Source organism: Limulus polyphemus, unplaced genomic scaffold, assembly GCF_000517525.1.
Source record: "Limulus polyphemus unplaced genomic scaffold, Limulus_polyphemus-2.1.2 Scaffold11, whole genome shotgun sequence".
NCBI classification, from domain to species: domain Eukaryota; kingdom Metazoa; phylum Arthropoda; class Merostomata; order Xiphosura; family Limulidae; genus Limulus; species Limulus polyphemus.
This window is the reverse complement of record NW_013665621.1, coordinates 1,967,272-1,991,407: the sequence shown is the minus strand read 5'-3', so window position 1 is coordinate 1,991,407 and position 24,136 is coordinate 1,967,272. Positions and strand designations below refer to the sequence as shown.

The 24,136-nt window shown below is 31.4% G+C and overlaps 1 protein-coding gene across 5 annotated transcripts in view; it reads left to right on the top strand.

Annotated features, from left to right (window-relative positions):
• The first annotated feature begins 1,330 nt into the window (after positions 1–1,330).
• Positions 1,331–24,136, top strand: part of LOC106478688 (angio-associated migratory cell protein-like) — a 24,418-nt gene continuing 1,612 nt past the window's right edge. The window contains exons 1-11 of one of the 5 annotated variants that reach the window (XM_022382384.1): positions 1,331–1,342; positions 3,755–3,846; positions 8,399–8,536; positions 8,971–9,087; positions 13,203–13,342; positions 16,095–16,239; positions 16,528–16,611; positions 18,616–18,731; positions 20,743–20,825; positions 21,841–21,931; positions 22,328–22,482. In XM_022382384.1, coding sequence (XP_022238092.1) covers positions 1,338–1,342; positions 3,755–3,846; positions 8,399–8,536; positions 8,971–9,087; positions 13,203–13,342; positions 16,095–16,239; positions 16,528–16,611; positions 18,616–18,731; positions 20,743–20,825; positions 21,841–21,931; positions 22,328–22,482 — 1,166 coding nt within the window. In that variant the 5' untranslated portion in view covers positions 1,331–1,337. The other 4 variants (XM_022382400.1, XM_013939252.2, XM_013939260.2 and 1 more) reach the window with 4 other exon arrangements.

The window sequence follows — 24,136 nt, the reverse complement described above, 5'->3', positions numbered from 1 at the left end:
AAAGAGTAGCCCAAGAGTTGGCGGTGGGTGGTGATGACTAGCTGCCTTTCCTCTAGTCTTACACTGCTAAATTACGGACGGCTAGCGCAGATAGCCCTCTTGTAGCTTTGCGCGAAATTCAAAAACAAAAAAACAAAAATAACACTTAATTTCCACAGTCACGCTTAAACAAACGCTATAATTCGCAACAAACGAACGATTCACGCGCTTGACTCAATTGTCGTCTCTATCTCTGTCTGCAATTCAATTACGATTGTTGCCGTCACTTCTTGGCGGTCTTATATACAAGAATACCGCATATCTAATAAACACTTGAGGCTTCACGAAGGATATGAATTTTCTAGAAGCTCATGACGTGTTACTAGCGTCACGTAACTTCCGCTGTCATAACAATATATATAATCACTGTTTTTAAGAGCACGTGAGCTGATGTATTTTTTAAACCAAGCGTGAATATAAAATATTAATATTTACTCTATGCTTTTCTTTAAAATGGAGTGATAGTTCGACCATCTATTTTCAAAAGTGTCATTTTTTGATGCTTATTAATATGCCCCCAGTGGCACAGCGATATATCTGCGGACTTACAATGCTAGAATCCGGTAGAACATAGATAGCCCATTGTGTAGCTTTGTGCTTAATTACAAACTTATTAATATATTATATTATAAATATTATAACAAAATATTTAACTTAGTTTTGATAAAATCCTCAAATGCTTATAATTTTCAAAATAATGTGTGCGTTTTCTTATAGCAATGCCTCATCGGGCTACCTGCTGTATAAATCCGAAGACTTACTGCTGTCCCACCGGAGGACATTTTCAAACTTACTACTACATTTGCTGATATCTTCTTTACAGAAAATGTATAGACTTAAAACGCTAAAATCCGAGGCTCAACTCCTTGCGGAAGGCAGATCGCAGACAGCCAATTATGAATCTTTGCGCTATAGTAAGAGCACCCCAGTTGCATCGGGGCATGTATAGCTAGAAACCGGGTTTCGATACTTGTGGTGGGCAGAACACAAGTTGTATTTCGTGTAGCTTTGTGCTTTTAATAACAAACAAAAAACAACACTGCTATAGCAAGAACAAACAAATAAATCTTGTAGTAAAAAAAAGAAAATTTCGACAATAAAGTTAGAAACTAGTAATAAATAATAATAAAAAAGTTCGTTTTTTAAATGTTATTGCCAAAATTTCTAAATCGCTCTTGAATGCACTACAAATTCTGAAAAGCAACAAAATAGAAAAAAAAAAGATTATGTTAGTGGTTTGATCCATTTTATGTTTTGACCCACTCGGTTGAGTTTAACTGACTTTGGGAAATAATGTCATGTCGTGAGTTTGTTTGTTTTATGCAGAAATATAAACAAGAAACTATTTGCATTGCGCCCTCCGTAAGAATCGATCTCTGATTTTTAGCGTTGTAACTTCTCAGGTTTTACGATGAGCCAGCATTGAGAAAAATATAATGGAATAGACGTTCAACAATAATTAAATATGTATATATTTGTTTTGAATAGATGGCGTATCGTAATGCTCTTTGTAGAGAAATTTAACTAGGTACTAGTACAGTGTATTGGTAATGTTGTATCATTGGAAAGTTTGATGACGGTTTTGCCATTAATTACTAGTAATGTTATTACAATTTAGTAATAATATTATTTTATCTTGCGCTCTAGTAGCCGTTTAAATATAGGCATATGATTTTATATTTTATAAAATTTCATTGCTCAGTCTTGGCTGTGCCTAGCTGTAGTCTGGACTCTAGTAACACTAACGGTAGTAATTAAATATTATTACTTGTACTTTGTAGTGGCAGTAGTATTACTATTAGTACTACGAGTAAGACTAGGACTAGGCTACACCAGTACAGTTTCCGTCTATTTCAGTATTTGTAAAATGAAAAATATCCGCACTTTATTAAGTTGCATCTAACGTAATATTAATACATCAGATCTTGAAGTATAGAAATTTATAAAAAAATAATTGATATGAGACCATTCAAACCATTGAACTTTGAAATCAATTCTCATTCAAAAATTAAATAAGACATTAGCCTACATTCTTAAACTCGTACGTTCTTGTCTTAAAGATATAGCACAAACAAGTGAGTCTTTTATCCTTAAAATCTCCCATAGTCATATTTTTATAAGGTTCAGTAAGATCACCTCTTAAGTATCTTTACTCAAGAGGAAGTAAATTGAGATCTTAACTCCATAAGATAACCCTTCCATCCCCAGAATCATCTTAGTAGCCCACTTCTCAAACCTCTAATAAATCAATATTCTTTCTTAAGTAAAGAGACCAAGAGTGTACACAGTATTCCAAGTGAGGCCTAACAAGGGATTTTTATAAAAGTAAATGCGTCTTTTTCACCTTGGAATCAGATTGTCTTGAAATAGTTAAATACACCCTACAGTTTAGTTTTAAAACTAGCAACAGATCACTGCTTATGTGACTATATTAATGTATCCATTGATATGTTAAGACCTTTTTCTTTAGTCGGTTTCCATTGATGTTAAATGTGGGATCTGAATTATGATAAACCAAATGCACTACCTTTCACATAATACAATTAAAAGTCATTTGAAATATATTTGTCCAAATTATCTATTGATTAAAGTAATTCTTCAACCTTTTAAAATACTCAATACAGCTAGAAATTTCTAAGAGTTTAATATCATCGGCAAACCTTACTAATTTTACTTGTATCATTAATGTAGATAAGAAAAAGCAAAGGCCCAAACATTAGCATCTGAGGAACTTCACCAGTAACAAGGATTCATTTTGACTGAACTCTATTAATAATAACCTTTTGCGTTCTTGCATCCCATCGCCCTATAGTCTAATTAATAAATCTTTTCTTCAGTCTCACCATTGTGGTTTTCTTAGCCAGTCTTTTCACTGAGTTGATAAAGAAACAATGAAAGTAGTGGTAATTCAACAGCAGATTTCCACCTATGCTACACCTTTCATGTCTCTTCATATAGAGAAGCTCAATAGTTTCTTCCTTCTCTAGTAGTGATTTCTCCAAGCATGTTTCCTTTGCTGTGTCCCCTGGTGGGCCAGCATTAAGTTTGGAAACTTTCAGTGCTGAAATCTGCATTTGATTCACCGTGGTGGATAGAATTCAAGTTGACAATTATGTAGCTTTGTAATAAGAAAACAAATAATCCTTAGGTGTGAAGTTCAGAAACTTGGGAATAATTTTCTGTTGTTTGAATGTCAAGACATTCCTTGACATATTTGGCTGTGGTTTTGTTAGATAGATGATAGGGACAGTTGGAGTCTCATATATGTATTAACCCTAATTAAATGATGAAGCATTTGGCTACATTAATAACATATAAATGTTAGAGGTTAGAGTTACTTGTTTTGGAAACATACATACAAGCTTAATTTCAGAATTATTTCCTCCTCAGTGTGGTTAACTTGTGAACATTTATTAAAAGCAATAGTGTATGTATTCTATAATTTTTTCTTTTTTTTGGTCTGTTAGCTTGACTTGTAAATTGCTATGTGTTTCATTGCGACGCAAATTTGAGAGAGTACAACGAGTTATTGAGAACTGACTGAATAGTACACATCATGTGTTTAAGTTGATATGTAGTAGTGACAGGTCATTTAAGAATAATATACAATAATTAAATTGCATTTAAGTTATAAAGTTATTGTGGAAGTATTTGTATTGTTTAATTGCCATCAAGCACTAACTAATTTTGAATTACTTTTTCCAACTTTGTTTAGAAAAAAACTTCTCTATTCAATGCATAGAGACACACCTTCACCCATGGAAGGTCCTGACGAAATGGATGATGATGGATTAGTACTTGATGATGGTAAATAATGAGTTTTCAGATAGTTTTACTGTGTATTAGCTAGTTTTTAGAAAATTTCTATTCTGGCTGTTGTATAAAAAGTTCATCTACGAGTATGATGGTGGTTGTGGTCAGGTTCATAGATGGGGATGGGAGGCAAATGACCACACCAATATTATAACAAGTCTAAAAGGTCCACTATAAGTCCATCATCTTCTGGCTTTTTTAGAAATAAACATTTCTCTTTCATGTAAATAATTTAAATTATTTTTCTATATGAAATGATCCACATTTCTTTTTAAAAAGACCCTCCCACACACACACAAACTGTAGTATCAGGTGTGCCCCTGACAGTCTAGTACAAAATATATTGCACTTTGTCAGCTAAAAAAGTAGTTTCGTTGAACTTCATATAACATATACTCTCAGATGTATATAACTTAAATTTATCATAATGTTTATTTAACATGGGAGTTCTTAATCAACAAAAGTTGCTTATTAAACTCTCATTACAGGACATTCATAATAGAAACAAAATTGAACTACATAAGTTTCAGCCTTTTAAAGATTGAAGTTCTTTTTTTTTAAGAAGTAAGGAAGCGTTAACCTAAAAGTTTCCTTTTTTTTTTTCTGTCAAACTCTGTCATGTTAACAGAAACATTTAATTATGTACAAGTATTTCACAAATCAAGTTATTGCAAAGTTTAGTGACATGTTGATGAGTCAGGATATTAGAGAAAAAATGATGAAAAATAAAATACACAGCAGGGAAGAGATATTAATATGTCAAAATAAATATAAGAACTAAAACTTGAGAGAATTAAGCCAAGATTATTTCTCAAGTATGTAATCTATAGGCTCTTTGTATTTTGTGTTTTAGTTATTGCTGTTGAATAAGAAATGTACCACAAGTTGTATGTCTCATAATATTAATGAAAAATGTATGAAAATTTGCCAACATTTATAATATACTTTTATAAAGGTAATGTTTACTGTATTCCAATAGACTGGCAAAGCACGCATTTAAGATGTATATTTAGTTTAAAAATACATTTTATTTTGTATTCAATCATTAATCTAACTACTTTTTAAATCACATTTTAAAATTTTTATTAATGTACATGTATGTTAATATTCTGTATTATTTAATTAAATAAAATGAAAAAAGAAGAGTGAACTATTTTAGAGCAGTATATTTTTACCTATTTGTATCAGAAATATTTATAAAACGAGTTGTTCAAGTTTTGCATGGATATGCAACAGATCAGTAACATACTTCACATACTAAATTAAAAAGGTCATTGCCCTGTATTCATCATACACTAATAAACTGTGTGTTAGACATTTTAAAGTGGCATGATTTCACATGTATCCAAACCAGGTTTGATGATTGTTTGATAAAAAAAAGGAAGTAATAAGCAATTACAAGTATTTTTCTTGTCTTCATGGTGACCTTTAAAATAACTCTTATTTTGTATAGCTGTTACCAAGTAAAATGAAAAAAAAAAAAAGTAGCTAAAAAGTAGTATAGTTGATGCAATTGAAACTACAATATTACAGTTTATTTATTGGAAGGCTATTTATGTAAGAAGAAGGAAGTTGTATTTTTTCAATGGTTAAATGCTTGAATACTTGGGATTCACTGATATAAAATTCTTAAATTAAGTACAAATAAAATATGATATGAACCAATTAGTAACTGTTCTACAAAAATAAATAATTTTGAAATAAAAAATAAAGATTTGATGAGTTATTTGAAACGTGTTGTATTTATATGCATTTAATTAACCCTTATATTCTGAGCTTGGTTGCTAGATTTTAAAACAAGGAATCTTGAAAATGGCCTGTTTCTTGTCCTGACTAAATGAACCTTAAATTTAATGAGTCATCCATCATGTTTTGATAGATTTTGAAGTATTTCTTTAGAAAAATAACTTTTTTTTTTAAATAAAAATTGTATTAAGATGCACCTTGCAATAGTAAGGCTCAAGCCAGGCTAAACTTAAAGTAAAGTAGTTTAGGATCATTATCTAATTAAGATTTCTATTTAATGTAAAATACTTCTTATCTTGATACATATATTATTAATTTTTGTAAAACCACATGTTTGTAGGATAGTAAAAATTCTTGCTACATGTATGGTCTCAAAAAAAAAGGTATATTTTTTGAGACTTCACAGTATTATCTAATCTTCTGCTTGTGTTCAGAAAGAGGCCTATTCTGTTATAGGTATACCTTATTAGATTCATAATACTTTTTTTACACAAGATTATTTACTGTAGAGATAATGAAACAAGTATAAAGAATAGTAAAAAGTAAGTTTTAAAATAATCAAATCCACTTGATAGTTAAGATATATTTCAGTTGATGTAAAGTAATTAATAGATTAATAGAACTTGTTTCATTAACTCTTTAGTCTTATTTATGAGTTAGATGGTTATCAAATTATGCCAAATAGAGCATCTAATGTTGATGATTCTGGTAAAAATTAATTTTAGTTCAAAAATATGACTGCAGATGTTTTGTACAAACTTCAAAGTGTCATTTGACAAGTTGGAATCACATATGCTATGAATAGCTTTGCCAAAAGTTCTCATAAGTTCTATAATTAATTTTGCATCACAAAGTACCTTTAGAGATAGGTTTGAGGGGAAGAAAGTTAGTAATTGTAGGCGTTATTCCAAGTTTATATATAATATTGGCTCATGTTAATTTTTATCTGTTGATCTTTCCTTTGTGATAAACAACAGGATGCTACTTTTCTGTATTCATTTGCAATTGGTCTAACAATCATTCAACATGCAACAAAATATCAGGTATCAAAATTAAGGTAAAAAATAACCTTTATAATAAAAATGTAATGATTTATAGATACATACTATAAGACCCATTTTGTGTTCTAGGCTAAATTTTATAGTCTCAAAAGTATTGTCTTTCTGCTCCTTTGCCTAGGTTTTGTACCATTTACAATGCATAACCTTACTGACTTGAAAGAAAGTACTGGTTTTTTTTTCCTAAAAATACATGATTTGTCTATTTGAGATCCTACTTGTTTTTATAAAAACAGATGCTGTGCTTATCTTTCTAAATAATAAGATATTTTGGAGGAATGTTCTAAAAGAACATTTTTTCATTCACTCTCCAGCAGATGAAGTGTGAGTTAAATAAACTGATGCTGAATTAATGTAATTTTTCAATTTAGAAATATATATAATTATCATTGTGTATAATTGTGGTTTATGAAATCAGGTACATGTGTGTTATCAGTTACTGGTGGATGAATATTGTTTTCTAAGTTATGAAACTACAATGCCTACCTTGTGAATGTGCCTGTGCAAAAGAATGTGGTATAATTTCAACTATAGAAGAGAGATACAGTGTAATGTCGTTATAATGCGATCATTGAGGTCCATAAAATGTCATGCTAAATTGGGGTTTCACTGTATTTATACAGTGTTGGATCAGACTTTATATAAATGCTAATTTATATTTTGCATGGTTGCTGTTATTTCATGACAATGAAGTGAAAACATCTGAGGGCATTTTGTGCATTTGTGTGTCATACCTTAAAAATAATATCCATAACTAGGTACCGTGGACTTAATTCTACCTTAGCAGAAGTAATCTTAGCTTATTAAGATTACTTACTTCATTTAGGATATGTACTGTTAATTTTAAAGATTGAAAAATACATATATTGAAAATTATCCAAAAAATTTAAACATAAAAAGTCATAGAAGTGTTATACAATAGCAATATCTTTAGTTGTAATGGCCTCAGTTTCAGTTTAGCTTTAAACTAATTGAAACATCCCTTCTATCCTAATAGTATCGTACTAATCTTAAACTGATAGAAAATCATATCCTTAATTCTGAGTAATGATCACAGGTGATAGCCTGGAGCAGTTATTTGAAATGGTAGTGATAACTTTTCTGTTCCATGGCCTTTATATGTATGTGTGTGTATATATATATTGGAGATGCAATGGGCATGATCCTAATATCTCATAATTTTTTCCAAACCATAGAAGTTGGTAAGTTATCTCACTGATCAGGATTATAAGATGTGAGATCAAACTTATAAACATTTTAGATGTAGCCATACATAATAATGTCCCTTGTAATTCCTTAGATGAACTTTGTTGCTTAGTACCCTTGCTATTTGTAGGGTTAGAACCTTTTATTATTAACATAATCAATCTTATTATCCAGTTGTGTAAATAACACCAAATTCTTGTTGAGTTGGTATAAATGAAAATACTAGGTAAGTGCTTTTTCATAATGACAGCAAGAAAGCTTTGTCCATATATTGGTAAAGCTATAGATAATGAAAACCAGTTACATGAATGTATATTTATTTTTGGCTCCTGGGGGTCATTTTTTACACAAATGGTCATGACTGCTTTATCCTCTATTCATATGTGTTGTATGTGGACCAGTTTTTTTTAAATCTGGTAACATAATTTTAAAAACAGATTTGATATTGTCTCTAAATTAGTTGTCACTTCTGAAAAATGTGTGGCTATTATCTTGTTAACAACATTTCATTTAGTTTTTGTTTTCATTACTTCAAGACATTGAGGTTATTGAAGATGAAGATATAGAAATTGAAGATGATGAAGATAGCCTAGATGATGGAGTTGTAGAAGGAGCTGCAGGTGCTTCTTATTCAGTGAAGGATGACTCTGTTCATGTGTTCAAAAAACATACAGGTAATTAATTGCATGGAAAATTTTTTATCAGTTGTATACTCAACCAAAATGGAAGGTATGTCTCATAAACACTACCACAAGTTCGATCAAACACTTTAAATATTTTTTCAGTATTTAATCAAAATTATTTTATGACATAAAAGCCAAAATACTAATAATGAATTATCAATGATTTTGTTTAATGAAATAATGTTCTCTTGGAATACAGAAGTTTTCCTGCGTGACTTTGTAGAATTAGAAAAACTACTCTTAGTATTCATGACTTAATCCTGGTATATTTGTAGTATTAAATATCTACTGTTTGTTGCTTAATCTTAGTTTATTTGTAAAACTACTGAACTACCTTTAGTATTTATTATTTTAACCCTGATGTTTTCTCTAGAATTATGACGTGTATTACCAGTATAACTTAACCTGTACAACTTTTAATATAGGTGCAGTGTTTTGTTGTGATGTGGATCAAAGTGGAACCTATGCTGTATCTGGAGGGGAAGATGATAAAGCCTATGTATGGAGGATAGCAGATGGAGAAGTTCTTCTTAATTGTTTAGGTACATGAGTTTTGTTAGTTATTATTTTAACCTTGTAATTATTAAATAGTTTGTGTACAAATGTTTAGTCATAAGTATTTAATTTAAATATATTTATTTTAAGCAATTTAGTGGTGGTAGAGCTGGTTGTAACACATTTTATCTTTTTATTGTCTATAATAGAGAAAGACTAATTTAAAGGAAACATCAATTTTTTGCAAAGTTTGTATTATTTTCCACTAAACTGTGTGAGGTTCAAACATATAATTGATTTATACTGTACCATTTATATTACAATAAAAAGTTTATAAATACAGCACTTAAATAGTGATTATTTTATAATTCCTTAAAAGGTTTAGACATTTCAAGTCAACGATAGAAATCAGTATAAGTAAAAATGAAGAACAATTAATTTGTTTTATAAGAAATTGTGGACTGTGTATTTTATGTAAACATTGAAAATAAAGAATAATTTCATCTGTAGCAGTAAAAACTCATGAAATATGTTACATGTTTTTCATTTACAAACTTCTGGTGAGTAGCATTATTTATTAATCTGATGAAAAATGTGCCTTCTGATAGTCTTGAGATGAGCATAGTCCAGTGGTTAGCTTGCTGGTTATGGAAGTGTTCTGCTCTTTGAAACTTTGGATGCATTATAAGAGTGACTGTTAAATCTTATTATTAGATCAGGCAAATGTAGCCCAACAGTTGGTAGAGTGTGCTGTTGACTAGCTGTCTTCCCTCTAAATTATTTTAATAATAATAATAATGATAAAATAACACATACCAATGGGTATGAATTCCTGAGTTAGATGCATCTCTTCAAGGATGGAGAATTTATGTTCAAGGTCAGGAGTTCCAGGGTATTTGGATAGAAGTCGAGTCTACCCTCCATATCAATGTTCTTGAAGGGAAAAATTGTCATGTTACATTCCAACAACTCCTCAGTGGTATCTCAGATTTGTCGCCAAGGAGGCACACATTCTCGAGACTGTTTTCGTACCTTGAATCTTCTACACTGGGCTCATTCCTATTTTTATCACTGCTTTAGCATGTCCTGTTCCACGAGTGATGAATTTAATTGCAGATCACTTGTTTCCAATTAACCGGATTCTTTTGACAGAATGGATGATGCATAACAAGGTTTTTTTCAGAGTATTTGCTCTCAGTTTTCGTCTAATACCTCATCCTCAAGCATTGGCAGTAGATGTGTACAGTCAGGACTGGACAGGTTTATATCAGTATGCCTTTTCCCCCTGATTGGACTATTGCTCTGGTTTCTGATTATGGTTCACTCCACTCCCTATCAAGTTATCTTGGTTGCACCGTATTGGCCAGTTCAAACATGGTTTTCCCTTCTTCAGGATTTGCAGGTATGTCCTCCTCTACCCCTTCCACATTGAGCAGTCTCTGAGACAACCTCGATCAGACATTCTCCACCCAGGTGTTTGGAAACTCAATTTTCATCCTGGGAAGTTATGTGGTCTTTGCCCAATTTAAGGGTTTAACTTCTACAGTTTCTCTGTATTTAACTACATCTCTCTGTAGGCCAACCACAGCTGTTTATCAGTGGAAATGGAATATTTATCGTCAGTGGTATCTTAAAAGGAATTTCAAACTTCTTCATTCTAATGTATCTACCATATCCCGTTTTATGAGTTGGGTATTTGAGAGAGGTCTTGCTTTGCTTACAGTTGCTTCATATAAGGCATCCTTATCCACTATTTTCGATATTCCAAATATCAGAAGGTTTTTTGAATCCTCAATACTATCAGGTCTACTCAAAACCCTTCATATTATTTGACCCAAATGACCTTTTCAATTACCAAATTACAATTTAACAGTTGTTTTACATGCATTGTCTCATTCTCCTTTTGAGCCCTTAGCTTCATGTTCTTTGTTTCACCTTTCTCTTAAATTCTATTTTTTGTTGTTATTGGCTTGTGGACATTGTTGGTTGGAGTTGTTTGCTATTCCTGTGCTTAGGACTCTTTATCATTCCACATTTGTCCTGCTTTACTCCAATAGGTCCTTTCTGTCCAAGGCTCTTACAGCTATAGGAGGGGAAAGATTCTTATCATCAATCCATTTGCTAGCCGCTTCTTACCTTTATGACTGCTCCAATCCTGACTGTTTGTTATGTCCTGTTTAGGGCCTCATGTGTTATGTAGCTTGTACTAACTCATTTCAAGGTCGTAGGAATCGATTGTTCGTTCATTGGAATCCTTCTTTTTCCTGTTACTTATCTCTCATTACCCTAACAAGGTTGCTTTGTAAGTTGATTCACATGACCTATAATGGATTATTGTTACTGGAGAGGAATCTTTTGCATTTCACCTCTCACCAATTTGTTATATCTCTGTCAATAACTGCCCAGTTGAATTGCCCTTTGGAAGACATTATGCGGTCTGGTATGTGGAATACTCCTAATACATTCCTTACATGATCTTGCAGTTTCGTTTTCTGCTGGTCATTGACTAACCTCTGTAGCTATTTTGGCCACATTTATTAGATTTTCACCAGAGGTGAGTATTTTCCTCAATCATATACCCTTTATTTTCCAGGGTCCCTTTATTTTTTCACTGGATCCCACTCTGTGGTGAGTGTTTCCCAGGCAGATATGCTTTCTATTTTCAGTTCCACACTAGCAACTACTTTCACTATTATTACTACAGGTTGCAACAGGCTCTGTCAAAATGGGGTGTTCCATAAGACCATCTAGGCACCTACTGGATGGTATTACTTTATTATTATGGACTATCATGAGTAAAGCTAAAGGGGATCCTGCTCATTCATGCCAATCTTCAGGTTGAATAAATCAGGGTCAGTTTGTTTTTAAAAATGTAGCAAACTTGGTTCACCTATTGCACAGTTTCCGGAGCATTGTTCCTCAGGACTCCCCAATGCATATTACCCCCTCCCCAGACTCTCCTTGTGGAGCGTGGGAGTCCTTGCCACCCCAGTTTCCAGTTGCTGGGGTGGCGGACAGAGGCTTTTCCTCCCGAATGTTCAAGTGTGTTTCTCAACTCTTGGAGAAGAGGACAAAGCTGGGGGCCCTCCTACTCGGATCCATGAATGTTTTACCTAGTACTCAGTAGGAGTGGCACCAGCCTCTGCAAGAGCCTACTTGTACTTCTGGTTAGATTTGACACGAAGCTATCTGGTTGGGGGGGGGTGCATGTCCCTTTTCTTTGATCAATGCCAGTTTTGTATATTGTTCATGGAAGGAGGTCCACCATCTCCTCATAATTCTGAATGTGATTTGGTCCCTTTATAGGTCCTTGGTTGGACACAGGTTCCACGCCCTCTCCATGATTCCAGGGGCAAGCGGAATACTCCTTGCCCACTTGGTAAGAGAGTGAGGATGAATGTTCATAATTCTAGACCAGATGAGTTCTGTTCCTTTGGTTGAGTATGGCATATACAATCCTGTCATTCCAAGCCTGGGGTGTTGCCTTTTGGACTTCTTCAGGTGGAGGAGAAAGTTTGTCCTCTTCAGTGTTGCTTACTTTCTCATTGTGAAATGCACCACTCTATGGCTACCATTTGGGATTTTATCAAAAGTATATATAACATTCTAGTCCAATAGCTCTCGACACCAGTGTGGGATATAGGTACTGTGATCCCTTAATTCCAACCTTGAGTTGTGGAACCTCGACTGTCTTGTTGGGGCTGGCCTATACTGATGATTTCTCGTATTCTATTCCACCTTTGATAAAGGAACTGAGTTCCTGGTGAAGAGCATACCAGTTCTGGATGCAGTGCAGTTCCCCACTCTTGTAATATTTTTTATCTTGGTACACTTCTGTTCTATACAGATGATTTCTGTATGGTTCATGCTTGCACCAGCCCCTCCACCTTCTCAATGTGGGATTCTAGCTACAGTGTCAGCGGAGGTAAGTATGGTTTGAGAATTATCATTTTCCTAAACTGAAAATGTATTTCCAATAATACTTGCCTCCGCTGACACTCTTTTGCCCACTAAAAGCTGGTTTATTACATTATATGAATGAGGTGTTGATGTAAGTTTTTAATGCATATATAAAGTTTTTATTGAGTTAGAAATTGGAATGGCTAGAAACATTTTCGAGATAGAAAAATATTGTCACAGACTGTTAATTGTGTCTTTGTAGGTCACAAGGACTCTGTTGTTAATGTTGGATTCAACCATGATTCTACACTTGCAGTGACTGGAGACATGAGTGGTGTTATTAAAGTTTGGAAACTGGATTCAAAAGAAAATATTTGGAGTTTTGAAACAACAGACTTGAGAGTTCGTATTTCAAATATTATTTTAGCAACAAACTTTTCCATTTAACAACTTGTGGAAACTTATCTATGTAGGCAGAATAGATTAAAACAATGACTTAGAATTAATCATCAGACTATATTTAAATAAGATCTACTAAGTCCAGTAACCAGTTTTTCCCCTACATTTAAAAAAAAAAAAGAACTGTTAATTAATTGTGAAGAAGTCTTGCATATAAAGATAGCTACTTAGATCAAAAAGATTCCACATAATATACTGTGGTTGAGAAATGTTGTTCCTAGGATGGATCATGCAAAAATATGGGAAATAGATTATGTAATATATTAGTAAGCTATCAAAATCTTTTCTGTTTAGTTACAGGAGAATAGTTGTTAGTCCAATACAGATCCAGTAAGTGAATGACATGTATGTACAGTTTATTTTAAGCCTTAAACAGAATCATAGCTTGAGCAACTATTGTAATGTGAATGTGTACCAGTACACTCATATCATCCTGCCATTTTTCTATCAAACCATTCTGCAAGAATACATAAAGAAAAAACTTATCTTTTGGTCACCAGTAGTAACATTTCCTTAGCTGTAACTATGGTTCTTACCTAATAAATTCAGATGCAAAAAAAGATGCTATTTGGTTGTAATTCTAATTTCACAATCTTGCGAACAATGAGGAAGAATGGCAGACTAATTATATGGAGTATTTTGTGCATGCTTTTTAATTCTTGAGCTCAAACAATGAATTGTAGAGCCTACATAACCATGGTTACATCTTGGACATGTAAGTTTATAGGTGATGTAAGAGCAATGCATTTTGGGAATCTGGTCTTTAAATTTAAAATAATTACAACTATGACATATCAGCTTGAAAACAATTCTAAAGTTAATTTGTGGATAAACTGTGATTCAATATTGTTTTAATCTGTTTCCCTTTTTATAACATATTTGCCAGTAAAAGGTAGAATACATTAAATTATTTCTTTAGTTTCAAGAGGTTTATTAATTTTTGAAGTGCACAAAGCTTTTAAATGATTCTTAATGATACTATCAATTAACTATAAAGGAAAATATTTTTTCTGTAACATAAATTCCAATTTTCAGTTATTCATTTGCCATTCTTCCAAACATTATTTGTTGAAACTTTAATTTTAAAAAATTTGAAACTTTGTATTTGCGTTTGATTTTAAATTGAACTCCCAAAATGTGATAAATTAAAATAAACAGATACAGAAATTTTCAAAATGATATTGGATGCCTGAATTAAATGTGACACACAGTCATTATATTCAGTTTATGTGATCAAAGTTATTTATATTATAATTCAATCTTTGGGGTGTATCATTCATTTTTAACTCCCTAAAACTTAACAACTTGAATTAGCTGAATTTCACCTCTAAAATGCACATTCTGTCTAGAAAGTTGGTGTATACATTAAATAGACCAATCTCACTAAACTCACCTATGTATTTTGTATTTATTGTCATTCTCTTCAAGTTTATGTAACTTCCTGCTTCTATATGCTCTTAGCCGATGTTTATGTTAACATCTGTTCTCTGTATATATATATCATGGCAAGGTGTTTTGGGTGCTGACTCTTAATCAGTGAGTTATGAGATTGAAATCTGGGAACCAAACATGTTCATTCTTTCAGCTGTGGGAGCATTATAATGTGATGGTAAAGAGTAGCTCAAGAGTTGGCAGTGTGTGCTTGCCAGCTGGCTGCCTTTCCTCTGGTTTGGCAGTTAAAAATCGGAGAGAGCGGCAGATAGCCTTAGTAGCTTTGCCATAAACAAACCATATACATCAAAGTGATTACAGAAGAAGATTGGATATTTGTTACTGTTGTTAACCCATCTCTTCCTCAACATCAGTGATAAATCGTAGAAAGATTTAGAGAAATTGTATGTGGTAAAATATGTACTTTAAAATATGAAAACTTTACTCAGGTTAGAATTAATGTTACACTATTAATGACATTTATTAATGTCTTATGTATGTCAATTGGTTTCTTCAATTGCAAGCTTAATGCAGCTCAATGGCATAATAAAATGTTAAGATCAACCTTGTATTGTGATTATTAATGATAATTTTGCAGGTAAGAAATTGGTCATTGTATTTCTGATATAATAATTCTAAAGTTTTGTGTTCTTTCCACAATCACTTGATTTTTTTTTTTTTTTTGCTAAGGAAATTATATGTAATTGGCCAGTACAGACTTCTGATAGGACATTTATCAAAAACAAAAGTTCCTACTTTTTGTTGTTACATGTATATAGATGCATTGTTGAGTACTGGAATGGTTGTGAGGGGCCAATTGAAAAAACAAATACAACATATTTATGTTTAATAACATACTTTGAGTAATCATGATGTCACACCACGTTTTCTCATACTTTACTTACCTTAGTCACTTCCACTTTGCCCCTGATGAAAAAGGGTCTACCTTTCAAAAGCACTCAGGCTATGAGGTTTCTTATTCGTCAGAAAAGTATTTTTGTAGATTAAGAATTAGAAGTTCAAATTTTATGTACTTTATCTTATGTCCTTACTGATGTGAGGGTTAAGAACTTTTAATTGATGAAAAGTTATGAAATTCTAATCATCCTTGTTTTGTCAGTTATAAATATCTATAGGTTACTCGTATGCTATGATGACTAGAAATGTAAAAGTACATTGCAGAAAGTTGTGGAGGAAATAATAAGTAATAGAGTATATTTATTTTTATGCTATAATAATCTACATTCTTTTCATTTACTTCAAGTGGCTTGAATGGCACCATGGAACAAATGTCTTGTTAGCAGGTACAGTTGATGGTGATTCATGGCTGTGGAAAATACCAAGTGGAGAATGTAAAACTTTTCAAAGTTTTGGGGTTCCTAATTGTTGTGGAAAAGTTTTACCGGATGGTAAGGGAAAGTATAGTTGTTTTTTTGTCCTGGTATTTCTGAATGATGACATTTTGTGTTAAGTAGAAATGATTATTCAGTTTAAGACTCAAGTGTGTATGTTAATTAGATGTAAAATAAATTTAGTGTAGGGGTGAAAAATTTTATAAAATTAAACAATGAGATCAAAATTGAACTTTGTACATCTGACTTATATTTTTTGAAAATTATTCAGTTTCCTTCACAACTTTCTTTTAAAGTATTCCACTGCATTTTTTTTTCACTCATTACTTTCTCTTGTTAAGTTAGGTAAAAGAGCAGTAATTGGCTATGAAGATGGCACTGTTAGAATATGGGACTTGAAGTCAGCATCTGTTCTTCATGGCATTACAGGTTTGTTAATGTGAATACTTTTTTATTTGGCATATTGTTTGAAATTTTATATGTAGCTTTAACTCTTTCCAGCCTGGCATCTTGTATGTTTTTAGGAGCTCAAATGACATCTTAAGTTTTAAAAATTTATTTTTGATGTCTTCCCTCAAGTTACCTACAGAATATAACTTCAGATGAATTGTTCAGATTTAGTGTTTTCCTCAGTGGCTCAGCAGTAAATCTGAAGGCCGCAAGTCTTTTAAAATCTAGTTTTCAATACCTGTTGTGGGCAAAGCATAGATATCCCATTGTGTAGCATTGTAACTACCTGAAAATGTGATGGTTCCACAGCAAAATACATACCACTCAACTCCCCTTTTTTATATATTTAAAGGACGATGAAGGCTAGGGGTTACCCTGCTGAGAAGAGTGCATTTTTTGAGTGCCTTCATTTGGTCTTGTCTCGTATGAGGCTGATCTTCTGCACTCATTTTCGCAATAATCCAGTTCGTTGAATCTAACCTGATCCTAGAGTCTCATCAACTCCACTTGATCACATTTCCAATTGTTGTGGTCTGTGTTGCTTTCTTCCTGCCTGAGAATCGAACTTTTTGGTGAACTAGTGGTCGTTATGATTTTCTGGTTCCCTCTTCCATCTCTGTATGGATATTCTGATTTTTTGTACTTCAGGAATAAATCTGCCTGTTTTGAATTTCAGTTTTAGAATTAACGTGAATTTCAAATAGATATTTACTTCTGAAATACATTCCCAGGTACCTCCCTACAACTGGGAGATATGTGTTTTCCATTATAATTCCAACTATGAAATCTGGATTATGGGGGAAAGCACAACTTGTATACATCCTGATACAAGTGCAATAAGTCATGGAAGGTGAAAAAGTGGAAAACTATTGGTAAGTTGATGCATGCTCTGAATTATGTCAACATGAGAGCAATGCAACAAGAAAAAGCTTTTTGTAGTTGAGTGCCTGTTTGGAATTCATTTTAATTTTTAAAATGTAAAAGTGTTAAGATGTACTTCATCCTTGCATGAACTTAGAGATTGGTGGGGAGGGGTCCTTTCTGAAACAAATTTTAAAACAGATATGATTTAAATACATATGCCAAAGTTACATCAGTTCCACCTATTTATATTAATTTCAACAATATATATATAAGATATTTTAGTTTAAAAGTTCTCAGTATAGTGGGGTAGTACATAACATCATTTGGTTTATGAATGTATTGCTTCTAGTAAGTGTGTTATCACCTGGCTTTCAAGTCAACAGTTATGGGTGTATTGTGTAATTGATAATGTAAAATTATTTCACCTCGTGGTTTTGTTGTAAACTTATCAAGAAACAACCTAATTTTGGTTCAGAAATGTTCAACGGTTATTATATTTTATTTTTGAAGTGTCTGTGTATTAGTTTAGTTTTGTTTGTGACTTGTTAATTTTTATGAATACAAATGCAGCACGGGCCCATATAATGCCACTGGTATGGAAAGAGAAAGATTTGATTATTGTAAAATATAATAGAAATTCACTACTCAAACTCTTGGTCTGTAATAGAGACCAGAAAAAAAAACGAAAAAATTTATGTTACGACAAATGTAAAAGGTTTTATTTATTAATTTTGTTTATATTTTGTGAAATTACATTAAAGTATGATAAACAAAATGTTTCTAAAAAAGTTATTACAGTAAAACATTTGGATAAGTTACTGTAATTTAAAGTTGTTTTTGTTTTTTTTCTAGTGATAAAGATTGGCTGATCAGGTTTCATGGTTTCACATTTAGTGTTTATTTTTTCACTTTTGTTTGATTTATTTACTTGTATTATTTTTTCAATCACACTTAAATTATTGCTTTAGAATATTATATATGTATATATTTTATATCTGTATGCTTGGTTTCTAATAAATTTTCTATATTAAAATCTTGTAAGATCTTTTAATGAATCTACTTAGACTTTCTTAGTATATTACATTGTTGTACTATTAACTTGTAATTTATTTTATACAGACAAGTTAGCTCATGAAGAGGCAGTAACTGTGATGGATTGCTGTAAAGATAACACACTAGTGCTAACAGGATCCACAGACTGTACAGCAAAACTCATTAACACAAACTCTGGAAAGGTAAGTAGCTGTAAAATTTATTTATTTGGATATAAAACTTAAATCGCTTAATTAAAATAAATTTCTTAAGTTTTAATTCTGGTATGGATCTTGTTATTTTCAGTACTCAGAAAGCTAATAAATTGTATTCTTTGCAGGCAATATATAATCTATCTAAAAATATGTGCTGTGTTTTTGTATACCCAAGCCTTAAAACTCAAAAAAGGGAAATGGTTGAAAAACTGGTCATAAAATATACTTCATGAAGCTCATTATTTTGTATAGAGAACTCTTAAATTGATTATTTACATCTCAAATAACAATAACTTTTGTTCTTTTAAAGAGATACTCGTCACAAATGCTGATAACCTTTTTATGCTATTGAAAGCAAGTATCTAAAGCTACTAAATGATTGCATTGAATTTGCACAACTGTTAAAATGTTTACTTATTTCTTGTGAACAGAAAGTAAATATAAATGAGTGTTTAGTTGCTTTTAATGTGTGCTTTTAGTTGACTTATGTTAATAATACTTAAACTTTCAGTAGCTATCTGATTTTATCTAAAGTATTCCAGTACGATTTTGGGAAGTTAAAAAAAATTGTTTTTAGTTTTGTTACAATTCTGAGTTGAATAAAATCAAGGATTGTTCTGGTAATTTTTTATGTTTGCAGGTTGGTCATAACATGTCACTTTAACTATGAAATATTGTAAAATTTAATCACACAAACAAGAGAAAAAAAGCTATCAAATGAGTCAGTAAATAATTGATCTTTGGTAATATATAGACCAGGGAAAGATGTGGATACTCAAGCCCACAAAATTCTCAGCTCTGAATCACCATTAAGGAGGTAGATGCTTTTAATGAAAATGAGGAAGAAATACAATGAAATAGTTTATGAAAAATGGATCACTTAAGGTTATAAGTGAAATCTCTGTCCTACTTTTGACATTCCAACCTCCAAAACAGTCAGAAATCTTGTTTTAACGTTTTCATCACAGGCTCAGTCTCTGGGACCAACCTCGTAACCATTTTGTGCTTGTTATAGTTTTCATGGTATAACTTTTAAAGTAGTAAGCGAATGTTAATGAAATTTGACACATTATCGATAAACATTACAATGCTTTCATATGCAAAATATAAATTTTTTTTATTAAGTCTTAGGTTTTGTAAAGCAATGTTTTTCTCATGCCTGTTTTTTCTTTTTGCATGTTGCCTATCTAACATGCAAAGTAATTTTCATTTTAAGATTAAAAATGCTTTATTGCATCAGAACATTTTCAAATTTCACATGTGAAATCTTTATTATGTCCAGATAGTTATTCAATGTTTCTTAAGAAAAACTTTATATTTTATCTGTTATTATCAGTAATTAATCTCTGTACTGTTCGGTAGATTTGACCGCTCTCGCTACCACCAAAGTACTGTACAAAGTAATTAGTTTTGGCTTTGTTTTAGTAGATTAGTATTTTGTAAAATACAGCAACATTTCAATTATTATACATTATATGTGTATATGGATTATTGCTATTTTGAAATAAGTTCTTAAACCAGTTTATCTTAAAACATAGAACAGTAAAAAAAGAAGTAAAGCAAACAATTATCTCTTCTAGTTAGAACCTTTGTACTTAGTTGCTGCTTGATGTAAGTTGCTAAGCCTTTAAAATTTTTGCACGTGGAGGATATGGAAAAAAAATTTTTTGAGGTTTTATATGTACATTTGATTAACTAAAAAAATCATAAATTACTACATCAGTACCGTAAAATTCCACTATAATTTATCAAACTTAGTAACTAAGATGTATTTTAGTCTAAAAACATATGAAATTTCGATTAGACTAAAGACACACCCTATCTCCTTGAAATATTGGTTCAAAAGAAAGAAATGGCATCCAAGGCCAGAAAAAAGTACCTGTAAGCTTAGGGTTAATAATTAGATACCTTGTATTTTATTATAGTGGTTATTTTTAGTTCATAATTTAAACTGTGAAATATGTTCTTAGAAATGTGGATATTTTTCTGGATTCTTAAGGTTTTGGCCACGTTTCAATGCAATGATAAACCAGGTGATGAAAAAAGCAGCAATTCTGTAGAAAGTGTTGGATTTTGTTCCAGGTAACTTTGTTTTGTGAGTTAGTGAAACAAGTTATCTTTTCAATTTTATTAAAAATTCTATATACAGTTATTTTCGTGGTTTATTCATATTATTATTATATATAGTGTAATCTAGTTGTTCTTAGTTGATTTCTTGTTGAAGAAAGTTTATTGACTAAGTAAATTTTTATTTCTACATTTTATAAAATATTTTAATTTGTGTATGTGTATATATATTGAAGCTTTGTTGTGCCATAAGTTATACAATGATAATATAATACATATTTTTTGTGAAGAGTGCAACAGTATGATTAATTGATTAATACAGTGTTCCTCAAACCATGATATGTACAAATGAATAAAATAAAAGTTAACGGTGAGTGCTGCTACACAGTTGCTTTTCTTCTGGTGAGCAGTTCAACAACAACAGAAAAGGTTTTATTGGAAAGTGCTGCCAGCCAGTTGCCTTCCCTCTAGTCAGTATTTCAGAATTAGTGATAGTGGCAGATCGCCTTAGTAGCTTTGCCATAACAAGGACAAGATGAGCAAGTTTAGTGGTAATATTTTGGTTAGTTGGATAGTTGATATAATCGAAGACTGTAATAATCAGAAACCTTAATTTTGATCAGTTTATTATTTAGTTGACAAATGATTTAATCACTATTTTGATTATTCGATTAGTTCATCTGATACTAATCAATATACCTACTGCTTTAGTTTCTCAGCTCTGATATTTATACATCCAAGAAATAAATAAATACAAATAAAATAGGCTTGTGGACATTGTGTTGTGTTTACACGTGATATTCTTTTATTGATTTTAAACAAAACATTAAACATTTTAAGAAATTGAACAGTGGAATAAACAGGATAAATTTAGTTGTTGTGTATTAACTGACCTTGGTTCATTATGATGGATATAAAAAAACAATGCTGGAGCAGCCCACTTGTAAATTTGATTGTAACAATGAATTTTTATGTCATTTTTCTAAAACTTTTTAAAACAAATAGTTCATAATAATCTATTTCTCGATAGTTTGCCACTTGTGGCAACAGGAACACTAAGTGGGACATTGTTCATATGGGATATACCTACCCAGACACAGAGAAGTGCAATTCAGCTTCAGGTAAAGTTCTTGTTAATTTTATTTCACAGTTTTCTAACTGAATTTACTGGAATAACTGGATTGAGATGGAATAATACGATGACAGATTTTCATGGTGATTTTTTTATTTCTATTATATCAAGTATTTATGTACTCCAGTACAATAATTTTGGCAACTGAACTTATTGCCTCAGTTTTTACTACACATTATTTTTTGGAGATTAAATATTAGACACTATTAAATTTCATGTCTCGTGAATCTGAAAAGTTACTCTTGTTTCAAACATGCATGTTTGTTAATAATATGAAAAACGTTGTTCAGTTATTTTTTAGCTGTGATCGTACTCCTATTCAAAAGTTATACAAGTCTGTTTATGTATTATAAAGAAATAAGGTATATTTTTTTATTGTTTACAGGCAGGAATTGTTAAGCTGTTATGGGACAATCAGTTACCTTTAATATATACAAGCACATTGGATGGAGTTGTGTCTCTTTGGGATGGAAGAAGTGGCCACTCTGTAACTACATGGGCTGGGCACTGTGCTGAGATCCTTGATATGGTATTATCAAGGTAAGTATATTTAGAGAGAAGTTCAACTTTTAGCTGCAGTTACTGGACGTATGAAAAGTGAGGTTTCAAACAGATAATGCTATACAATTATAATATTGTTTGGGGAAAATAATAATAATATACCTTTTTATTTTTAATTAGAACTAAAAACAATTTTGTTTATGAAAAAAAGAAAACATACTTGAAATAAATTTTAATAGTTTTTACAAATTAATTCTTACAAAGGTTCTATTTCTGTTAAAACCCACGTAAAATATGAAATTTTTCACTATGTACCCTGTGAAAAATAACATTATCAGGTATAAAACATATGAAATTGACTGTTTAAAGTGAATTATTTCATTAAATTAATACTTTTAGCATGTTTCCAATCCTATGCATTAAGGGCACAGGACAATATGTTGTGAAAACATTGTTTCTCTGCTGTCAAATTATTTCCAGTTTGTATTAGAAAAATATCAACAGCGTGTCAAATATTTCATAATTCCAAAACCAAACAAAGCTTGTTAAAGGAACAGAAGTGTAATTTCTTTTCATTTTTATTAATATCTGTTTTCTAAAAATGAAAGATAAGGTAACCACTCACGAAAAGAGCACTTTCCACATGGGTCAAAGGCCATGTCATCACATTTGTTGACTCGCATTCAAACTTTTATTGAACTACTATTTTATGTATATATGTCATTAAGTTTGGTATCAACCTGTAGATTATAATTCAAATTTTAGTATTATGCATTATTTAATTTCTTAATTTAAAAGCAAATTTAAAAGAAAAATAGATAAACATCGATTTTTGTGTGTCACGTAGTATGTTGAATGCAGCACTGGTTCAAATTAGATGTTTGTGATGTTAAAATTCTATAGTTTTGTATGAATTAGGAACTCAAATTACAGTTATTGACAAGCTAGGATATAAAATAAGAACCTCATTACTGAATCAAATGCAGTGGCCCAGCTCACTTCTTTCCATTTTTGGAAATGGTCCCTTATATATATGATATGTGAATAACCAATCAAAACCTCAGAATGTCCCCCTAGTGGCTTTCTCAGCCATTTTCAAATATAAAGTCGTTATATTATTCTTTCGATAAAAGATGGCATAGAGGTAAGTCGAGTCTTTAGTCTCCTCGAAATTTCATATTTTTTTAGACCCAAATACAGCCTTGTTACTAAAATTGATAAATTATAATTGAGTTCTATAGTAATTTATGATTTTCCGGTTATTCGAATGTATATATATAAAACCTAAAAAAAAAAATTTCATTTCACATCCTCCATGTGCGAAATTTGATAAGGCTTAGCAACTTACGGCAAGCAGTAAATGAGTACAAAGGTCATAACTAGAAGAGATAATTGTTTGCTTTAATTCTTTATTTACTGTTCTACTTTTTGAGAAAAATGAGTTTAATAACTAATTTCAAAATAACAATAATCTATATACATATATTATGTATAATAATTGAAATGTGACTGTATTTTACAAAATATTAATCTACTAAAACACAACCAAGACAAGTCACTTTGTAGAGACTAAAGGTCAGTTTTCTATTATTGGATACAGTAACATAAGTGCATGTGCACTGTGCCATTGTAACTTCTGTATTGTTAGCCAGGCATGGCTGAAAGGTCAATATAATAAAAATAATAAATATAT